Genomic DNA, 19,650 nt, shown 5'->3' with positions numbered 1-19,650 from the left:
CTACCAGCATTCTGGGTCCAGTTGCTGTGCTGTAGCAGAAGTCACTGAAAGAGAGGTGGCTGAGTAAAAAATACATCGGCATGTGCACCCAGAACCAGGCCAAAAGAAACACAATATTACTAGCATCTCAGAAATTATTCCCACACCCATCACAAATTGATGTCCAGTATGGTAAATCAGTTTGTATATTTTTGAGGTATATAGTAGTCAAATCATGTAATTTTTTACCCATCTTTGCCTGGCTTGTTCACTCAACATTATGTCTGTAAAATTTCTCTGTGCTGTTACATGTGGAAGCAGTTCATTCATCTTCGTTGCTGTTTAGTTTTTGAATGTACGAACTTATCATGAAGTAATTTGTCAAATCTAGACCACGGGTCATCAAACTACAGCACGTGAAGTGTTATTGAAGCTGCGATGCACCATTTCTTTACATATTGTCGATGGTTTCTCTTATGAAACAAAGGCCAATCTCAGTGCTTGTGGAAAAATTTTATAGCTCATAAATCTTAAAAGTGTGCACTACTTATCACTTTAAGGAAAAGTGTGTCGGCTCCTGATTTAATGTGTTGAGAAAAAAATGAGTTGTTTTCAGTTTTATACTGTTGCAAATAATTCAATGGTGAGTATTCTGTACATGTGTTTGGGTGAACATATTCATTGGTTTCCCTGGAGTATAATTCTAAGATTGTTGTGTGGGTCATAGGCATCTATATGGTTAACATCCATGAAGTGCTTCAAATGGCTTAGGCAGTCTTCTCAGCATTCACTTAGTTAATCATGTAACAATCAGTGACACAGGGTAGTATATTCTCCCCATTTCACAGATAGTTAACTGAGGAATAAAAAAATCAAGTAACTTATTCAAAGTGCCACTCAATAGCTGAGTACAGAGCTGGCATATGAATCAAGGGAACCTGGCTTCTTTCCTCATCCAGTAATCTACCCTTGCCAATGGATAATCTATACATGATGTTGCCTGCACACACACACTGTTTTGAGGTACTTGCTATATCATTTATTGGGTGTCAGCCTTTTGGTGTCTCTGGGCCACAGTGGAAGAAGACGAGTTGTCTTGGGCCAAGCATTAAATACGTTGCAACATGTAATCACAAAAAAAAAATCTCATAATGTTTTAAATAAATTTATAATTTTGTGTCGGGCTGTTTTCTCAACCATCCTGGGCCACATGCAACCTGCAGGCTGCAAGTGAGACACCCCTGTGACAACTGGTTACATTCCATTGCAGCTTTAACTTTAAGCAGCGATTTCAAAACTTAAATGTTTTCAAATACTTTGGGGCCATAAACTTCATTGGACTATGTGAAAAATGAGGGTTTGATGAAATTCTTGTGAGAGAAGTTGTGTGTGTGCTGGTAAGGCTGTTGCGGGTTGCCAGTTAGAGCTTGGAATTAGGGAATTGGACACATCTTGGAAAGTTGTGTCTCACGAGGAATCTGCCTTCAGTCCTGTGGCCTTCCTAGTGGTGCCGTTTACATATTTGTTCGTCAAACTATAAATCAGCAGGTTCAGCATGAGGATGACCATGGTGTAGAACTGAGATAAATTTATCAATATTGGGAGAAGACTGCCCTGATGGGTGGCCACAGAAACAGTTGAGAGGCCCATAGAGAGAAGGTATTTCTTCTTCCAGTGATAAAGCGGATCTTGAAGTCTGAGAAAGGGGTGAAAATGTAGGATTTGGTGATGTGATAAAACAGATCACTTCCACTGAGCTGCCCTATGTGGAGAGAAGCCACTCATTTATTGATGTGTCTTTGCAGGCTAGCTTAACCAGGGGAGGTGCAAGCTAGCAGCACAGAAAAATGATTCATAACCTTTTTTGTCACAGTACTTCAGAATAAATGCAAAGGATGTGTGAACCAAGCAATTCTTGTTGCCTCCAATGTGTGACAAGACACGGGCTTTCTTAAGTAATTGTATTTCAAAATAATCAGTATGCCAAAGTGGCATTTTGGGGGGTAGTATAAGTGCTCTTCTTTCATTGTATAACGCTGAATTCCCCTGGTACACACATTTTATAATTTACATATATATTTATGTATGTATTTGAAATCTATCACTGTACCTATCTAATTGATATGGCTATAGATATGTTTTTCTACATTCTCACAATCCTTAGCATAGAACTGATATGAATAATGACTCAGTACATGTGTGTTTTAGGTATTTTTCTCTGGTTAGGCTGGTGGATATCCAACAAAGTGTAGAAATAAAAAGCCATGAAAAGCTGCTTCTGCTAATGTAGTTCATTTGCTTGAGGGTATTTTTAGTAGTTTATTTTTTATGGTGTTTTTTCATTACCGTTTATCACCCTTATACTCTCATTCTCTTCCACCCACCCCATGAGTATGATCTTTTATAAAATGTATGTTTTTGGATAATGCTTTACAAAATACAATGATTTCTACTATACTGTTGCTCATAATATAATTCTGGTGGAGACTGGAGCAGAGGTAGTTGAAATCGACAAGTCTGAGGAATGTTCCGAGGTGAATGCTCTTTACTTAGAGTGTAAGTGTCACGTGGGTCTTTACAGATCCATCACTTCAGCGCCCACAACCATTCATGTACTTTCTGGTGGGTGATGGAATGTGTATTGCCAAGCATCGTACCCTGAGGTTTGTTGTTTTAGTGACTCTAACAAGAGGTAAAATGTCATCTAATTCTCCATTTTAGTATCTATTTGTCTGTTTTGTCATTTGGTGTGACTGACACCACGCAGGTGCTTTGGATAATAGTCATGGAATACTCAGTGCTTGAGCTAAGAACACTCACAATCTCATCTTGGAGATGGTGATATAGTAACAGATGATATTAGTACAATGCTTAAAGGAATAGTTGCCCATGATTTAAGATTGGGGCATTTAACCAGAGCTGAGAAGTGTGTTGTTTCATTCTTAGGATGTTTGAAGTAGGTAAATTAAGGACACTTTTTACATTAAAGGGAGGGGTGTGTGTGTGTATGTGTGTGTGTAAGGAGAAGAGGTCCTAAATGAGAAGCCTTGTGCAGTCTAGTGCTGTGTCCTCCAGGGAGAAGGAGAGAGAGGCTCCAGGTTTTTCTACAGAATGGCAACCTTAAAATTAAATGAATATTCTGAGACCCTGAAATTATATAATGTTTTTTAATAATGATATTAATAGTTATTCAGTAATAGTATAAATATCAGGTACAATTACCTTAAGTTATTAAAATAGATTGTAGCATTATTTAACATCCAACCACTAAGCAAAGACCACTATTACAATTTTGTTTAGACTAAGGTTTCAGTTTATTTCACAGATTGACAGAGAACCAAATTAAGACATCACAACTGGAATACTATTGTAAACACTATTTTGTTTTATGTTTTTTTCTCCATCAAAAATAAGTTTTTGTTAATAATTCTTCAAGTTAAACTACATCAATTTGGAATTTCATGTTTTTTTAAGTTAATTATTAAAATGCTATGAACATGTTGTAAAGGGAGATAAAGTACATACATTAAGCACACTTTATACAATAAAGGGATAGTGGCTATTAGAGGAGGTCAAGATTCTACACCCCCAAGCACCGTTCATGCAGTGTCTGTTCAGTTGTCAAAAGCAGGTATCTGTTCCCCAGAGCGAGGGCAAGAGGGGAAATCCACAGTCTGAGGTGAAGGCCATGATGTGACAAATGAATGTAGAGCTGCTGATGCTGCTCACCCCTGGGGTAGCACGATCAGAAATAGAGGATCTGAGAAGTTGTCTACATCACATGAACCGTGTCCCTGATGGTTACTCAGCCTTGGGCAAAGAAAAAATACAGGTGGGTTTCGTGTAAAATGAACATGCTAGAATAAAACAACACAAAGTTATTCTCTTTTTCATACACAAAGGCTGCTTTTTCCATCTGTCTTGCAGGACACACTCTTTCATTCAATAAATGTTTTTGAAATAATCCTGAAAATGAGCATTGTAAATGACAAAGTATAAATACTAGTGAACAAGACAGACAAGAGACTTGCATTGATAGGACTTTGAGCTAAAAGCAGAAGAATTTTAAGTTATTCTTATTCATTCATTTACTACTTATTACTTCTAAGTGTAATGATAGAAAATTTATAGGATGATACAAGCACATAGGAAGAAGAAAACAAAAGGTAACTTAAACCATTAAAAGTCACTTCAGGCTCAGCAATTTTATTAAAATAATTTTCTTAAAAAACTGGAATTTGAACATGGAGGAAAATGATACTGTGCCCATATATTCCTGGGATGTATATATATATATATATATATACACATACACTCATGAATAGAGCAGAATAGTACAAAAAAATCCTATTTCCAAAACAGCAGAGTAAACCTATTACTCCTCCTCTTTAATTCACAGAAATACAGATTTATAATTACTATCCTCCACATCAATTTAGGCACGAATGTGGGTAAAGAAACGTCCAGCATAGTATTTGTGAGACCACAGAAAACTGTGCCAATGTCCATAAACTTTAGGTGTCAACATCTATAAATAAAACCTTCGTGATTGACCACTCTTTCACGCAGTACACAATTTAGTGCCAATTGCTTTTTTCAGGGCACCTTTCACATCCTTATTCCTCAAACAGTAGATGAGTGGGTTTAACATGGGGATGACAACTGCGTAGAAAACAGAGGCCACTTTGTCTGTGTCCATGGAGTAACTCGAGCTAGGTTGGAAATACATGAAAAAGAGTGCCCCATAAAATATAGCCACAGTGGTTAAATGGGAGGCACAGGTAGAGAAGGCTTTGCATCTGCCTGCAGCGGACTTCATGCGAAGGATGGTAGTTACAATGTAGCTGTAGGAGAGGAGGACAGTGATGACGCTGGACCCCACTACACAACTACAGGAAATGGTCATTGCTATTTCGCTGGTGGTTGTGTCTGAGGTGGAGAGGTCTAGTAACGGTGGGAAGTCACAAAAGAAGTGATTGATGATATTGGAATTGCAGAATGACAATCGAACTGTGAAATAGGTAAAGACTGTGACATCCATAAAACCTGCAGTGTAGGCAGTGGCTATGAGCTGGATGCACACTCTCCTGGACATGGTCACTGTATACAGAAGGGGATTACAAATGGCTACGTAACGGTCATAGGCCATGACAGACAGCATGACACATTCCGCAACTGCAAAGGCACCAAAAAAGAACATTTGAGCCACACATAAATTATATGAGATCTTCTTCTGCTGAGATAAGAAATCAGCCAGCATCTTGGGAGAGACAGAGGAGGAGTAGCAGATATCACAGAAAGACAGATTGCTCAGGAAATAATACATGGGTGTGTGGAGCCGGGCGTCCATGCTGATCAACAGGATCATCCCTAGGTTGGCGACCACAGTGATGCCATAAACCAGCAGGAAGAGCACAAAGAGCCCCTGCTGCACATCCCGCCTGCCAGAGAGTCCCAAGAGTATGAAGTCTGTGAACACGGTGCAGTTCTCAACAGCCATGAGTCATGTCTGGAAATCCCTGGATGTGGAGGAAGGAAATGCAAGTGGAGGGCAAAAGCATCTTACTGTCTTAGCAGTTATACTGCTGGTTCTTTCTATTTGTCAGCAGTTAGTAAAAGAGCTCAACAATGTACATTCTCTTTAAGTAAACTGTCTCTGCAATGTTTCCAAAACTACATAAATTGTAAAAATGACAATTAATAGCTTACATTTGTATTGCACTATATAGAATATGTACACACTTTGAACCATATTAAATCATTTTATTTCCATACCAAACTATGTAGTGCTTTCCCATCTTATACATTAAGAAATTGATGTCCTCAGAGTCAACTAATTTGTTCTTAGAAGTATTTAGTCCAGAAAACCCACATCGTATTACAAGGTTGATTCTGCTCTGATGTAGTATAAGTGTTGTTGTATTCTGAAATAAAAATGCATAGAGAAGTGAGAGATACAGGTAACAAAAATATTTATTTCTCCCCTGATTATCCAATACTCTAAAGCAGGCAGATCACTGGCTTGTTTCTTGAAGTATCGGGTGCCCACCTCCCCATTATCCCCTTGTCCTGTCCAGCCTCAGTCACCAAGGGATAAAGATAGGCTGTGATCCAGGACTCCCAGAGCAGGCAGCATTCACTAGAGGAGAAGGTGGAGGGGTCTCCGTGGATGGTAGGTTATAGGGCCCAGGCCAGAACATGTAGGGCTAACCATGCGCCCTCTGACATGACTGCTCAGGGAGGTGTGTTGGGACCCGACAGTAGGCATCCTGGTAGCGCAGGTGACCCAGAGGCAAGTGTGGATTGCTGTGTGAGACCCTCCACTCTAATCTGCTGGAACCCACTGAATCTATTCACCAAAAGATCAAATGTGCAGGATAGAAGGTATTGTCTTATGTGTGCAATGTCCCTTAACATCAGGGAAATCTCTTTCTGAACTGGGCACCATCCAGTTCCCTAGATATTGTGACATTGTGTGACTGTGCTCTTGATCCCCTTCTTCTTGAGAATCTCTGAAATCTGCTTTCCTTTGGTTAAAAAGAGTTGGTCCTTGGAAGGACAATAAAATTCTATTTTCCACTGTTATATTCTACACAAACCAGGCATATCATATATAATGTAATATGTGACCTCTTCTATTCTGTGGGAATATGAGAAAATGGAGCAGAATGTAGAAAAGAGAAAGAATTACATCTGAATAATGATGTAGTGATCCACATACAGGTCTCCAAAAATCTTGGTCTGGACTCATCTAATTGTCCATGCTTGTAGAGACATTTTTTAAAAAACAACTTCATTTCCAACCAAAAATATTTGTAACTATGTAAAAGTCCAGGTAAGGAGTAAAAACAAAAAATGTCCAACCACTTTCATAAATAATACTCACATTTTATTCTTCCTTGCCATTTATGAATGTCTTAAAATAATGAGATTGATAAAAGAAAGGAAAAGTTTGTATACTATTTCTTACCCTGCATTAGTTTTATAACATGCTTTATGTCAAATAAAGATAAATACATCTAAAGAAATCTAAAATAGAAATGAAAAAACCACAATAAAATCCTCTACCTGTTCCGGATCCCTGACTTCTTTGTTGCCTGCCTTGTGTCTGCTTGATGGTTCAGCACTGTGCCCTCGGTGACCTGGCTTATATCACCCTGGCTGTGTCTGGACATAGGTGCTGGTGTCTCAGGAACAAGGGAGAGGTATAACAAGATGTTGTGTCATGTGTTATTCCCTACAGGCTGGTGATTGAGAAAGAAACATGGACCTTTTGAAAATGTTACTTTTGTCCCTCCCTTCCTTATTGCCTAATATTGTACTTACTTAGCAATAGTAAAGTGAGTGTATTGAAGGCTCTTTATCTCCAGCTCACCAAATCTATGCTTTCCATCTCATAATTATCAGAAACAACTACTCAAGTTACAGACAAAGACACATGTATACAAACACTCTCATTAAATACTTTTACAGAATAAAGATTTTTGTAAATAAAGACAAAACTGACTATAATCACAGTGCCTAGGGAAAAGTAAATTTTGTTGTCTATTATGGGATTTTTAATATTCATACAAAAATTACAGCAGGATAAATATGGTTCATATGCAAATAGTTATTCTGCAAAATGACAATGTAGCCTTTTTTACATTAATTTATTAAGTCTTTTTTTGCTAATATCGTCTAGGTTTACAGAGAAATTTTATACCATAAAATTTTGGTATGAGTATAATGATACATACATAATTTATCATAGCTAAGTTCTTCTTTAAAATAAATTCTAAGAAATAAACTTTAAGAGCATATAAATTTGACAGTAAATAAAGTCAATTTTTGTCTTTTTAACAGAGTGAGATGTTTTATGTTGTGTAATAATCACCATATATTATCACATATGTTATGATACATACATCCTGAGTTGTTTCTAATAAACTCAGTATTTGATACAGAAATTGAAACCTAGAGGTAATAAGTAAAGTAGAGTCTTTACAATTTTCATTGACTCATAAAAGTTGCTCAGAATAGGTGTTCTTTGAATGTTTGGTAAAATTCACCTGTGAGACTGCCTGGTCCAGGACTTTTGTTTGTAGGGGTTTTTGGTTACTGCTTCAATTTCCCTAGTTGAAACCTGTCTATTCAGATTCTCTGATTCCTCCTGATTCAGTGTTGCAAGATTGTCTGACTCTAGGAACTTATGTATTTTGTCCTGATTGTCCTATTTGTTAGCATATATTCATTTGTACTATTTTCTTAAAACCATTTGTATTTACTTGGTGTGGAGAAGAGGGATATCTCATGCACTATTGGTGAGCTTGGAGATTTGTGCAGCCATGGTAGAAAGCAGTATGGAGTACTTTTTAAGAAATTAAAAATAAAACTGCTTTATGACCCTGCAATTCACTTCTGGGAATTTATGCTTCGTAATGGCACCAAGGGAAAAAAAAAAGGTTCACTAGTCTTCTTGTTCCTGGAAATGATATTAGAAGGGGCAACACATTAAAAGTCCTAGAGGAAAACATAGGCAGGGAAATCTCAGATATTCCATACAGCAATATTTTCACCTACATCTCCCCTAGAGCAAGGGACGTTAAGGAAAGAATAAACAAATGGGACTTAATCAAAATGAAAAGCTTCTGCACGGTTAAAGAAAACATTAGCAAAATGAAAAGGGAACCTACCACATGGGAAAATGTATTTACAAGGACACCTCAGACAAGGGTTTGATCTCTTAAATATATAAAGAATTCACAAGACTCTACTTGAAGAAGACAAAGAACCTAATTAAAAAAATGGGCAAAGGACCTGAACAGATTATTCTCCAAACAGGACATAGACAAGGCCCAGAGGCACATGAAAGGATGCTAGCCATTAGAGAGATGCAAATTAAAACCACAATGAGATACCACTCCACACTGGTGAGAATGGCCACCATAACCAATCAGCAAACAGGTGCTGGTGAGGTTGTGGAGAAAGGAAACGCTAGTGCACTGTTGGTGGGAATGCAGACTGGTGCAGCCACTCTGGAAAACACCATGGAATTTCCTCAGAATAGTAAAAAATGGAACTGACTTTTGACCTGACAATTCCACTGCTAGGTTTATGCCCTAAGAATCCTGAAAGACCAATTCAAATGAAACTATGCGCCCCAATGTTCATAGCAGCAGAATTTACATAAGCCAAGTTTCAGAAGCATCATAAGTGCCTATCAGTAAATGAGTGGATCAAAAAATTATAGTACATTTACCCAATGGAATACTATGCAGCAGAAAGAAAGAAGGAGCTCCTACTCTTCATGACAGCATGGATGGATCTGGAGAGCATTATGCTAAGTGAAATAAACCAGCTAGTATAAAACAAATACCATATGATTAAACCTACAAGTGGAACATAGTCAACAATCCAAACAAACAAGCAAAATATAACCAGAGACATTGAAACAAAGAACAAACTGTCGGTAACCAAAGGGGAGGGAGGAGAGGAATAATGGGGGAAATTGGGGAATGGTCACCAATGAACACATATGAAGAATACCTGGACAGAGCCAAAGGGGGTAGGATCGAGGGTGGGGGGAGGTGATGGGTAGACTGGGAGGGAGTTGTGTGTTGAAAATGCAGACAACTGTACTTGAACAACAATAAAAAAAGAATGTTCATATTTTGAATAAAACATATTTTCTTAAAAAATACAGTAATCATTTATAAGCAAAGAGACACATTTTCACAGAAATATTCCATAAAGTAGCTCCATTATTTTACAAGAACATACTGAACTTTATGGTAGACAAGGCAGACTGGAAATAAGCATTTTATAATAATAAATTTCTGAAGTTTCTTAGAATATAATGGTGCATACATAGATTTACTTTTTTGAGAACCTTTTTGATATGTAATGTACATGAATTTACTTAAATTATAAGTATAAAGCAAGATAAATTTAAAGATAAATACCCTAGTAACGAGGACCAGAACAATAGATAGAACATTACCAGAATCACCAAAGCCTTCTACTTGAGGATATCCTTTCATTAAAATATTTTACTTATTTGTGTTTTAGAGAGAGGGGACAGGAGGCTGAAAAAGGAGAGAAACACGTTGTGAGAGGGAAAGAGCAGTTGGTTGCCTCTTGTAGAAGCCCCGACAGGAGACTGAACATGCCACCCGTGTCTGTGCCCTGATTGGGAATCAAACTGGCAACCTTTCACTTTGGGATGACACCCACCAAACACAGTCACATCCGTCAGGTCACCAGAAATCCTCTGAAGTCACTAGTGTCTTCATGCAAAGGAAAAACTACATTGTTGGTTATTATCACCGAAGATTAGTTTTGAACTGAGCACAAGCAGACACCTAAAGCATGTGCTGCTGTGGTCAGTCACACACTTGTTCACGTTGGCGCGTTCAGGTGCAAAGATGGATCCCATTCGTGTACAGCATAGTTTTGTACAAGTATATCGTTACTTTTTGATCTATTTTAATGTTCATGGTAAGCAGTTGAATTGTTTTCTCCTCTGTTATTACCAATAAGTTTAGTGTGAACATCCTTGTAATACCCTTTGGTAGACACAAACACCCATTTATCTTGTATATAAAAGCAGGAGTTGAAAATGTGTGTGGGTGTGTGTATAAATTTTATATTTAGTAAATATCATCATCCAGTTTTCTATGAAGTCTGTGAATCCATCTGGCAGTAACACACTGCCCTTGTGTGAGTCCCTTGTTGAACATCCTCACCAGTAACTAAGAGGACCTTTTCCTTTAACTGTAGCTATTATTTGGAGTATTTGATATTCCTGACAACTAAGAAAGTTGAATAATCAGTACTATAAAGTGTGTCTCCTAGTGCAAATTCAGAATTGAAGGCCTGTTAAGGAGACCAGCTTGGTGGTAGTGATGCTCCCGCATCCCAAACTCTCTGTCTGTCTGCCATCACTGCCACTTCCAGTTCAGGTCTGACTGGCCTACAGCTGTAATGCATTCCACTGGTATGAGTGTGTTCCCTGCCATCTGCCATTGTCTCAATCATGCCCAGTGGGTACAAACACTGATAGACTCATGTTACTATAATCCAGGATGCAGTGACTTGAATAAAGAATTGAGATTATTCAGTTTAATCCCCTCATTTGATGGAGTGGAACCCTAGGTCCAAAGAGAATAGTGGTTTGTTGAAGGTCACAGGTAGAGTAAGATGGGAGGAGACACACAGACTGAATATTGTTTTCATTGTCAACGCGGTTCAGAATGTGTTTCTGCAGAAGATTTCAAGCTCAGTTGAGTATGATGCCTCTTCATATGGAGCCTCACACTTATAGATATCATGAGAATTATTTCAGTTTTGATTCATCAGATTTTGCTAACCAAATTTTTACCACACTGAGCTGTTTGCTTGGATTATTATACATAGACCCGTCATCCTTGGCAGTGCTTGTGTTTGGAGATATTAATGCCTGTAGAGAAATAAAGAAGTATAGTTAAGGATTTGACATGTAACACTGATTGATTGCACACATTACTGAAGGAGACTATGCTCAGGAGCCAGAAATGGGAAGACAAACCTACAGATGTTCGGACAGCAGTGTGGTTGTTTTCTGCAGAATGAACCCTACTGAAGTTGGGAGTGTAAGTTAAACGAAGGTATACGAGGCATGTCTGGAAAAAGCCATTGTTAATATAAGGAAAACAGTGTGTGCCACATTGCTGTAATTGTCAACCAAGGAGAGTGGAATAAAATTCTCTTGTGTGAATGATGACCACTCCTGTCACTAGTAGTGCAGGCATTAGATGCCCCTGAGTGAGCATGTGTGCCTGTGGCCATCACATTCAAAGTGACTGAGCCAGTACAGCAAAGAATCTGCATCAGATTTCACGTTAAGCTGAACATTCCTGTGTAAACTGTTGGGACGACTCTGAAGGCTACAGCTATAGGCAACAGGTGATTGGCAACTGTATCACGACAACGTGGCCCCTCGTGCGACATGTAGTGTGCATCATGCAGAGTTGTTTGACTAAACCTCTGACCCCTCCAGCCCTGATGTGGTGCCCTGCGACTTATGGATTTTCCCAAAACTGAAATCTTTTGAAATGGAAGAGGTTTCAGACCCTCAAAGAGATTCAGGAAAATATGACAGGGCAGATGACGGAAATTGGGAGAACTGTGTGAGGGCCCAAGGTGCCTGCTTGCAGGAGACTGAGATGCTTTGTCCTTGTTGTTGTCCAGTGATTCTTGTACCTTGTGTCTTCTTCAGTAAGTGTCTCTATTTTTCATATTCCGTGGCTGGATACCTTCTGCACAGACCTGGTACACATCAGGTGAGTTTGCATAGAGGTTGAGAGGATGGAGTAGTGAGGAAAGCCTTCTGACAGTGAACATGTATGTTGGGTTATAATGTAGATTACAGTACCCTTTACTGCAAAGGAAGCTAACTTTCCAAACAGGGACTTGTCTGTGTAGATCAGTGGTGAGGTCGGGCTCTGGCCAAGGTGAGGTTTCAATAGAGAAGAATGGAATGGTGACCTGTGAGGGATGAGAATGAAATGTTTTTTTCTAAATCCTGAGCTGAAAATGTCCAGAGTACATGAGTTCATTGTAATAGATAAATATTGGTTCCTTTGTAGCTAATTGTGTCATTACAGCCACAGTCCTTGGGATGGGGACAAACAGAACACCATAAGTGAGGTCCACTGGGATTAATGATCTGAGCTCCTTTCTTGGCAGTGTGGGGTCTGGGATTAGACTAGTAGAGTGGGTGCAGGGATTTGGCCTGCACATGGGAATGGAGTGGCCAGCAGAGGTGTCTATGAGGAAACCTCTATTCAGCCTGAAGAGTGAAGGCAGGGTCAGGAAAGGCAAGTTCTGGGGTGGGTTGCAGAGAGCCCCACACTAGCTGAGTCAGGGTGCACACAGGAGTCTGACTGTGGGGTGAGCAGGCTCCACTGCAGATGAGGGTGGAGCCTGGAGACTTCCCTTCCTGACACGAGGCCAGGAAGGACGAGGTCTCTTCTTTCAGCACCAGGGCTTTAGCTGCTGATGAGCAGATGGTTGGCTCTGTATGATCTTACAAACTCTTTCAACAATCATAAATGTCTGTTTTTATATATATTTCTCTACATAATGCATATATTAAACCTGTGTTAAGGAGATGAGGAAACTAGGTTTAAAACAGTTAAGTACTCTAAGGTTACACAGCTAAGGAGAAAAGGATTTTTTTCTCCTTTTTTTCTTTTTATTGTATTTACTGGGGACAGGAAAGGATTTGAACAGAGTTGAATGCCGGTGTGTCTCACTTCAAAGTTCAGTTTGTATCTTAATCTCTCTCCCATTTCATCATTCCCTTAATATGAAAGAAAGACAGAAACAGGAAGAAAAATTCCACTTGCTGAGTACATGTAAAAGCTATTATTTCAGTATCTTTAAAGAAAAATATAAAAATATATATATATGGAATATTTTTTCCCTAAACATATATGTGAATAATGACCATCCGATCCAAATTTATACAACATAAAGAGATTTCATCTTTATAGATATGAATACATTTAACATGTTTTTTATAAAATAATTGACAGTGGAAGGGGTCTGGACAAAGATTGAGAGGTCCTGATGTGTTAAATATTCTATGAATAACAATGAAATTATTTGCCATTATAAAAGAAAAGAGTTAAGAGTAATAAAATATTTTTGTCTTAAAACTCTCTCCAAGCAGTAATTGAAGAAAAGTTACCTGCTGAAAACTGCAGGCTTTTAATGTACTGTTTTCTTCTTATCATGCTTGGAAGTGCTTGACACTCAGTACTTCTCATACACTGAAGGGGAGATAACCCTGGGGATTAGGACCTGGATGGAAGTCTTTTATCACCCACTGCTCTGTCCTTCTGGACCCAGAAGAGAGAGTCTCCTCGTTCCCTTCCTGACAACAATATAACATAAAAGAAGCACTCATTAGAATCTGAAATTGTGTTTTGTTTTTCATAGCTGGTAATTGTTAGTTGAGTGCAAGGAGAACAACATAAGCAATTTAGTTAATTAAGTTATTGGAATAGCGTTGACATATTCAGAGATGACTATTATTAAAGATGTGTATAAAATATGGTTCCAGTTTATTACACAGATAAAGAGACAGCAAATGTAAATTATTACAAGTGAAATATTATTTTAACAAGTGCACTTTTTTTCTCCAGTGACCTTGAGGAGGTCCTGCTGTTATTAAGCCCAACTTCCATTCCTGCATTTCTGTACCTGTATCAATAGGGTCACATCTGTTCTCCACAGTGAGGGCAAGAAGGGGAATCCATAGGCTGATGTGCATACTCTGAGGTGCAGTATGAATCTACAGCTCCTGATCCTTTGGATATTTGTTAATAAATTTGGGGCAGAATGATGAGAAATAGAGGTTTCAGAGAGTTCTCATTATGTGATCCCTGTGCCTAACATTTATTCAGCATCGGCTGAAAGACAAGGAGCACTGATGAACTTGGTCTAAGACGCACATACTAGCATAGAATAAAATAAAATAAAGTAAGGTCTGTATTTCAAAATAAATTTGCATCACTTTTGCAGAGGACACTCATTCATTCATTCAACAAATGTATTTGAATAACATCCTAGAACAGGGCATTGTCAATAGCAAGGCAGAAATATTAGTGAACAAGACAGGGAAGGGTCATGCATTTATGCAACTTGCAGTACAGGCTATAGTTCTTTTGTAAATTTTTATTTACTTACTACATATAATTCTATGTGTAATGATGAACTATTTATATGGTGATACAAGTGCACAGGAATAAGACAAAAACATTTTCACACTTAAACTACTTCTGAATGAGCAAGTTTATTATATCCATTGTTCAAAAAATAAAATGGAACCTTGGGAGAGTGAGTTGACCTGAGAGGGGTGGAAGGGTTGCTCTGCCTGTGATGTCTCCCTGGGACTTAGCCATGAATAGAGAAGGAGGGATAAAAAAAGTCCTCTTTGAAAAATATTAAAGTGAACATATTACTAGTCTCCCTTAGCGGGGGTGGGGGGAAGATTATGATCAATGATGACTGCCTCCCACATTGCATTTAGACACAATGATCAGTAATGAGTAACATTTAAAAAGGGCACTGGTGAGCCAATAGAAATGTCTGTCAAAATGCCTAAAAATGGAACTGCATTTTGACCCAGCAATTCCACTGCTGGGATTATACTCTAAGAATGCTGAAACACCAGTTTGAAAGCACCGATGCACCCCAATGTTCATAGCAGCACAATTTACATGAGCCAAGTGTTGGAGGCAACCCAAGTGCCTATTAGTAAATGAGTGGATCCAAATACTATGGTACACTTACACAATGGATCACTACATAGCAAAAGGAAAGAAGTAGCTCCTAACCTTGGCAACAGCATGGATGGATCTGGAGAGCATTATGCTAAGTGAAATACGTCAGGTGGTGAAAGACAAATACCATATAATCTCATCTATAAGTGGAATTTAACAAACAAAGCAAACAAATGAGCAATATAGAACCAGAGAATAGGAAATAAAGCACACACTGACAGTGACTAGAGGGGAGAGGGGAGGAGTATAAGGGGAGAAAGAAGGGGAAGGAGCAAGCAAAGGAACACGAATAGAGGACTCAGGGGCATGGGAAATGGGGGGGCCTTGACTGTGGAGTTGCAGGGGAAAGGGTAGAGGAGAGCAATAGGGGAAAAGGCAAAACCCCCCCCCAAAAAAACCTGTAACTGAAAAACAATAACTATAATACTTGAACTTTAGCTCTCAGGATCTTCACATAAATGCTTTAGGGGAAAGTATGGCTTCAGTCAGAAATAATTGAGTGGCAACTGCTTTTCTGAGGACATCTTTCACATCCTTATTCCTCAAACTGTAGATGAGTGGGTTTAACATGGGGATGACAACGGTGTAGAAAACAGAGGCCACTTTGTCTGTGTCCATGGAGTAACTGGAGCTGGGTCGGAAATACATGAACAGGAGTGCCCCGTAAAACATAGCTACAGTGGTTAAATGGGAGGCACAGGTAGAGAAGGCTTTGTGTCTGCCCTTGGCCGATTTCATTCTAAGGATGGTGGTTATGATGTAGCTGTAGGAGAGGAGGACAGTGACAATACTGAACCCCAGAACACAGCTACTGTAGGTGAATATCACTATCTCATTGATGGTTGTGTCTGAGGTGGAGATGGCTAGTAAGGGTGGGAAGTCACAGAAAAAGTGGTTGATGGTATTGGACTTGCAGAATGACAATCGAATTGTGCAATAGGTAAAGATTGCAGAGTACAGCAGACTTTGGATGTACACAATGGCCACTAGCTGGGCACAGACTCTTCCGGACATGGCTGTTGTATACAGAAGGGGTTTACATATGGCTACATAACGGTCATAGGCCATGACAGACAGCATGACACATTCCACATCCCCAAAGGCAACAAAACAGAACATCTGAAGGGCACATAAATTATATGGGATCGACTTTTGCTGAGATAAGAAATCAGCCAGCATCTTTGGAGAGATAGTGGAGGAGTAGCAGATATCACTGAAGGACAGGTTGCTCAGGAAATAATACATGGGTGTGTGGAGTCGGGCGTCCATGCGGATCAGCAGGATCATCCCTAGGTTGGCGATCACCGTGATGCCATAAACCAGCAGGAAGAGCACAAAGAGCCCCTGCTGCACATCCCGCCTGGCAGAGAGTCCTAAGAGTATGAAGTCTGTGAACACGGTGCAGTTCTCAAAAGCCATCAGTCATGTCTGGAAATTCCTGGTTGTGGAGGAAGGAAATGGATGTGTAGTGTTAACATCATCTATCTTATTAACTAAATTGCTGATTCTCTCTATTTTTCAGTCATTAAAAAAAGAAGTAAACAATGCCAGAACTCCATGAGGAAATCTGACTTTTTGTAAATACATGCATTATAATGTAAATCAATACAGGTGAATGATCATATCTCTTACATTTATATAGCATTTACCTAGTTTGTGGCATACTTTTTCATTAAATCATGCTGTTTCCATACCAACGTATGTAGTATTTATGGTAATTTTTGTAACTCCTTTCTTAGAGATTAGGAAATTGATGTTCCCATAGCTGTGGCAATAGTTCTTAAATTAATTCTTTCAGTAACCTACTCTTCTGATAAGATTGTTGCTGTTTTCATAATTATGGAGCCTGTGTTATATCCTGTAATTGAGAAACATAGTTGAGAGGTAAAAAGAGTGAATATGTTGTCTTATTTTCCTTCAGTGTTACAATTGTGGACAGGTAGAGACATGGTGGGTTATGGATATAACATTCCCCTATTCCCTCCTAACCCTTCATGTCCTTTCCAGTCTCCACAGACATGGATAGAGATAGTCTGTGATTCAGGACCCCCTGGAGCAGGAGGGTGGTGGTGCTGGGGAAGAGGCTGGAGGGTCCCCATGGGCGAGAGTTAGACTGGAATAGGCCTGGGCTCACTGTGCTCCCTCTGACAGCGGCTGCTGTTCAGCAGAGCTTCTGCAGAATGTTTGGGACCTGACTTTAGGCATGCTGGTCTCAGGGGTGACAGAGAGGTAAGAAAGGGTTGTTGTATGTCCGTGTGAGTCACTTTCCTATAAGCAACTAGAATCCACATGATGCATTTACCACAGAACAGATGTGTCAGTGTCAGGATAAAAGTCCTTATCTATCCACAGCCCAGTAAATTCAGAGAAAATTCATGTTGAACCATGTCTCCATTTCCCTAAAATTTGATATATTGCTTATTGTTTTCTTTGATCCCTATTTTTCTTAAATAGCTGTGAAATCTGCCCCTCTTTGCTTTAAAAGAATTGTCTTTGGGATGCCAATTATGTCCTATGTTCCACTGTTACAATTTACCCAATTAATTATGGCATATGTGTCATATATTACCCCTTCTCTTCTGTGAAAATATAGTGACAGTGGAGTGGAAGTTAGAAGAACACAAAAAGAAAATCCGATTAGTGATGTAGTTTCCCCGGGTATTTCTGCAAACCCTTGGCACAAACTCATTTGAATATCTGTTCCTGAAAACACATCTTTAAAAAATGCTTTGCTTAATAAAAGGCAATATTTCTTCAAAAATATACAAAGTACAGGTAAGGGATTAAAAATAAAATATCCTCCCAACTCCACAATCTATGTTTGCATTTCATTGTATTTCCTGCCATTTATGTATATGTCTTTAAAATAATTAGATTGATAAAAGTAATTAAAATTTTGTATAACATTTCATACCCTTCATAGGTTTCCTAGCATACATTCAGTCCAATGATGATAAAAATTAGAGAAATCTGATACAGACATCAGACGGACAGCAAGTCCCGGTGTATTGACTTCCGTGCTCCACCCAGTCTGTCTGCAGGAGGGCTCAGCCCTGCCTCCCACTGAGCTGCATTAAATCACCTTCTCCATGTCTGCTTGCTGGGCCTTTAACACGGCCTCTCAGGAATACGTGGCAGATACAAGTAATTATATGTTTTGTCATGTGTTATTTTTCTACAGGCAGGGTGATTGAGAAAGAACTACAGACTTAAAAAAATGTTAGGTGTGTTGAAAAACCACCTAAGTGTTTTCCACCAGGCAAACACAAGAGAGTGCTGTACCTGGGGGACCAAAGAGATCTCCCACAATTTTCTTATTTCCCTGGGGTGTGTGTGGAGGAGGCAGAGTCCTCCTTGGTCACCTCCTTCAGATTCCTCCCCACCCTCATTTTCCCCTCAGGTGCTCCCTGTCTCCAGGGATGCCAGCTGCCTCAGGGGACACCCCCTTCAAGCAAGATCCAAAGGTGATCTTCACAAACTGGGGGACCCTGTAGTGTAACTCCCATTCCCCATGACATCTGGAGTATGGAGAGCAACATATGGTCAAAAAGTAGATAATTTAAATTCATTCCCAAAGGTTTTATGTTCTAATACAATGGCTTTCTTTAACTACACGGTGAGAGGGAAAGATTCACAACACAAGTTAAGACTTCAGAGCAAACAAGGGAGAAAAGATTTTCTATGTCTACAGGGCTTTCCTGAGATCCCAGGTACGCCCCACACCCAGTGCTGCAGAGAGAACAGTCTACTCACAATCTCCTCCTTCCAGATAATGGCTGTTTGGCCCTGAGGCCTGGGTCCTTATCACAAAGTGCAGAGCTTGACAAAGGCACCAAGGAAAACCAGTTCAGTGAGGCTTCCTGGGTGAGGACAAGGAAAATAGTTTCTGAAGGCTGCTAAAAATACCTCTGGTATATGTGAGGTAGCACTTTCTGGTAAAAAAAGAAAAAGACAATCATTTAATGAAATAGTTTATATGGAAGTCGTATGCTTTGTTAACTTTACAATAATATTGTGAAAATGTGTCTATGTAAGAAACTGTTAGTGATTTAAAATCTCTGTAATAGGTTTCATAGCATACTTTCAGTCCAATAAAGATAAAAATTAGAGAAATCTAAAACAGAAATCAGACCATTGCCTACAATCTGATAGTAAGTAGTCTTTGGTTTTTCGAAAACTTTTAAATGATATGTATATGTATAATTTAAAATGTACGTTTTTGAAAGTTCAAATGTGCCTGCATCCAAACCCTGAACAACAATGAGAAAACTAGCCTTTCAGAGACTGTTCGTGGACCGTAACACAATCGATGCCAAAATGGCAAATAGTTGTGTATGTTTTTATAAAGTGTATGGAATTA

General features: G+C 39.1%; 2 protein-coding genes across 2 annotated transcripts; both read right to left on the bottom strand.

Annotated features, from left to right (window-relative positions):
• Positions 1–4,540: 4,540 nt before the first annotated feature.
• On the bottom strand, positions 4,541–5,479 carry LOC128780840 (olfactory receptor 8U9). Its single transcript, XM_053923861.1, has one exon. The coding sequence runs from the start codon at positions 5,477–5,479 to the stop codon at positions 4,541–4,543; it is 939 nt and encodes a 312-aa protein (XP_053779836.1).
• Positions 5,480–14,905: 9,426 nt separating this feature from the next.
• On the bottom strand, positions 14,906–16,709 carry LOC128781073 (olfactory receptor 8U9). Its single transcript, XM_053925375.1, has one exon. It carries the CDS (start codon positions 16,707–16,709, stop codon positions 15,741–15,743), a length of 969 nt encoding a protein of 322 aa, XP_053781350.1. The 3' UTR covers positions 14,906–15,740.
• Positions 16,710–19,650: the final 2,941 nt, after the last annotated feature.

Source organism: Desmodus rotundus, chromosome 5 (genome assembly GCF_022682495.2).
Source record: "Desmodus rotundus isolate HL8 chromosome 5, HLdesRot8A.1, whole genome shotgun sequence".
Taxonomy (NCBI): domain Eukaryota; kingdom Metazoa; phylum Chordata; class Mammalia; order Chiroptera; family Phyllostomidae; genus Desmodus; species Desmodus rotundus.
Note: the sequence above shows the minus strand (reverse complement) of the source record. Positions and strands in the feature narration are given on the sequence as shown.

Excerpts from the sequence above, each read along its gene's own strand:
- LOC128780840 (XM_053923861.1), bottom strand. The coding sequence starts at position 5,479 with ATGGCTGTTGAGAACTGCACCGTGTTCACAGACTTCATACTCTTGGGA.
- LOC128781073 (XM_053925375.1), bottom strand. The coding sequence starts at position 16,709 with ATGGCTTTTGAGAACTGCACCGTGTTCACAGACTTCATACTCTTAGGA.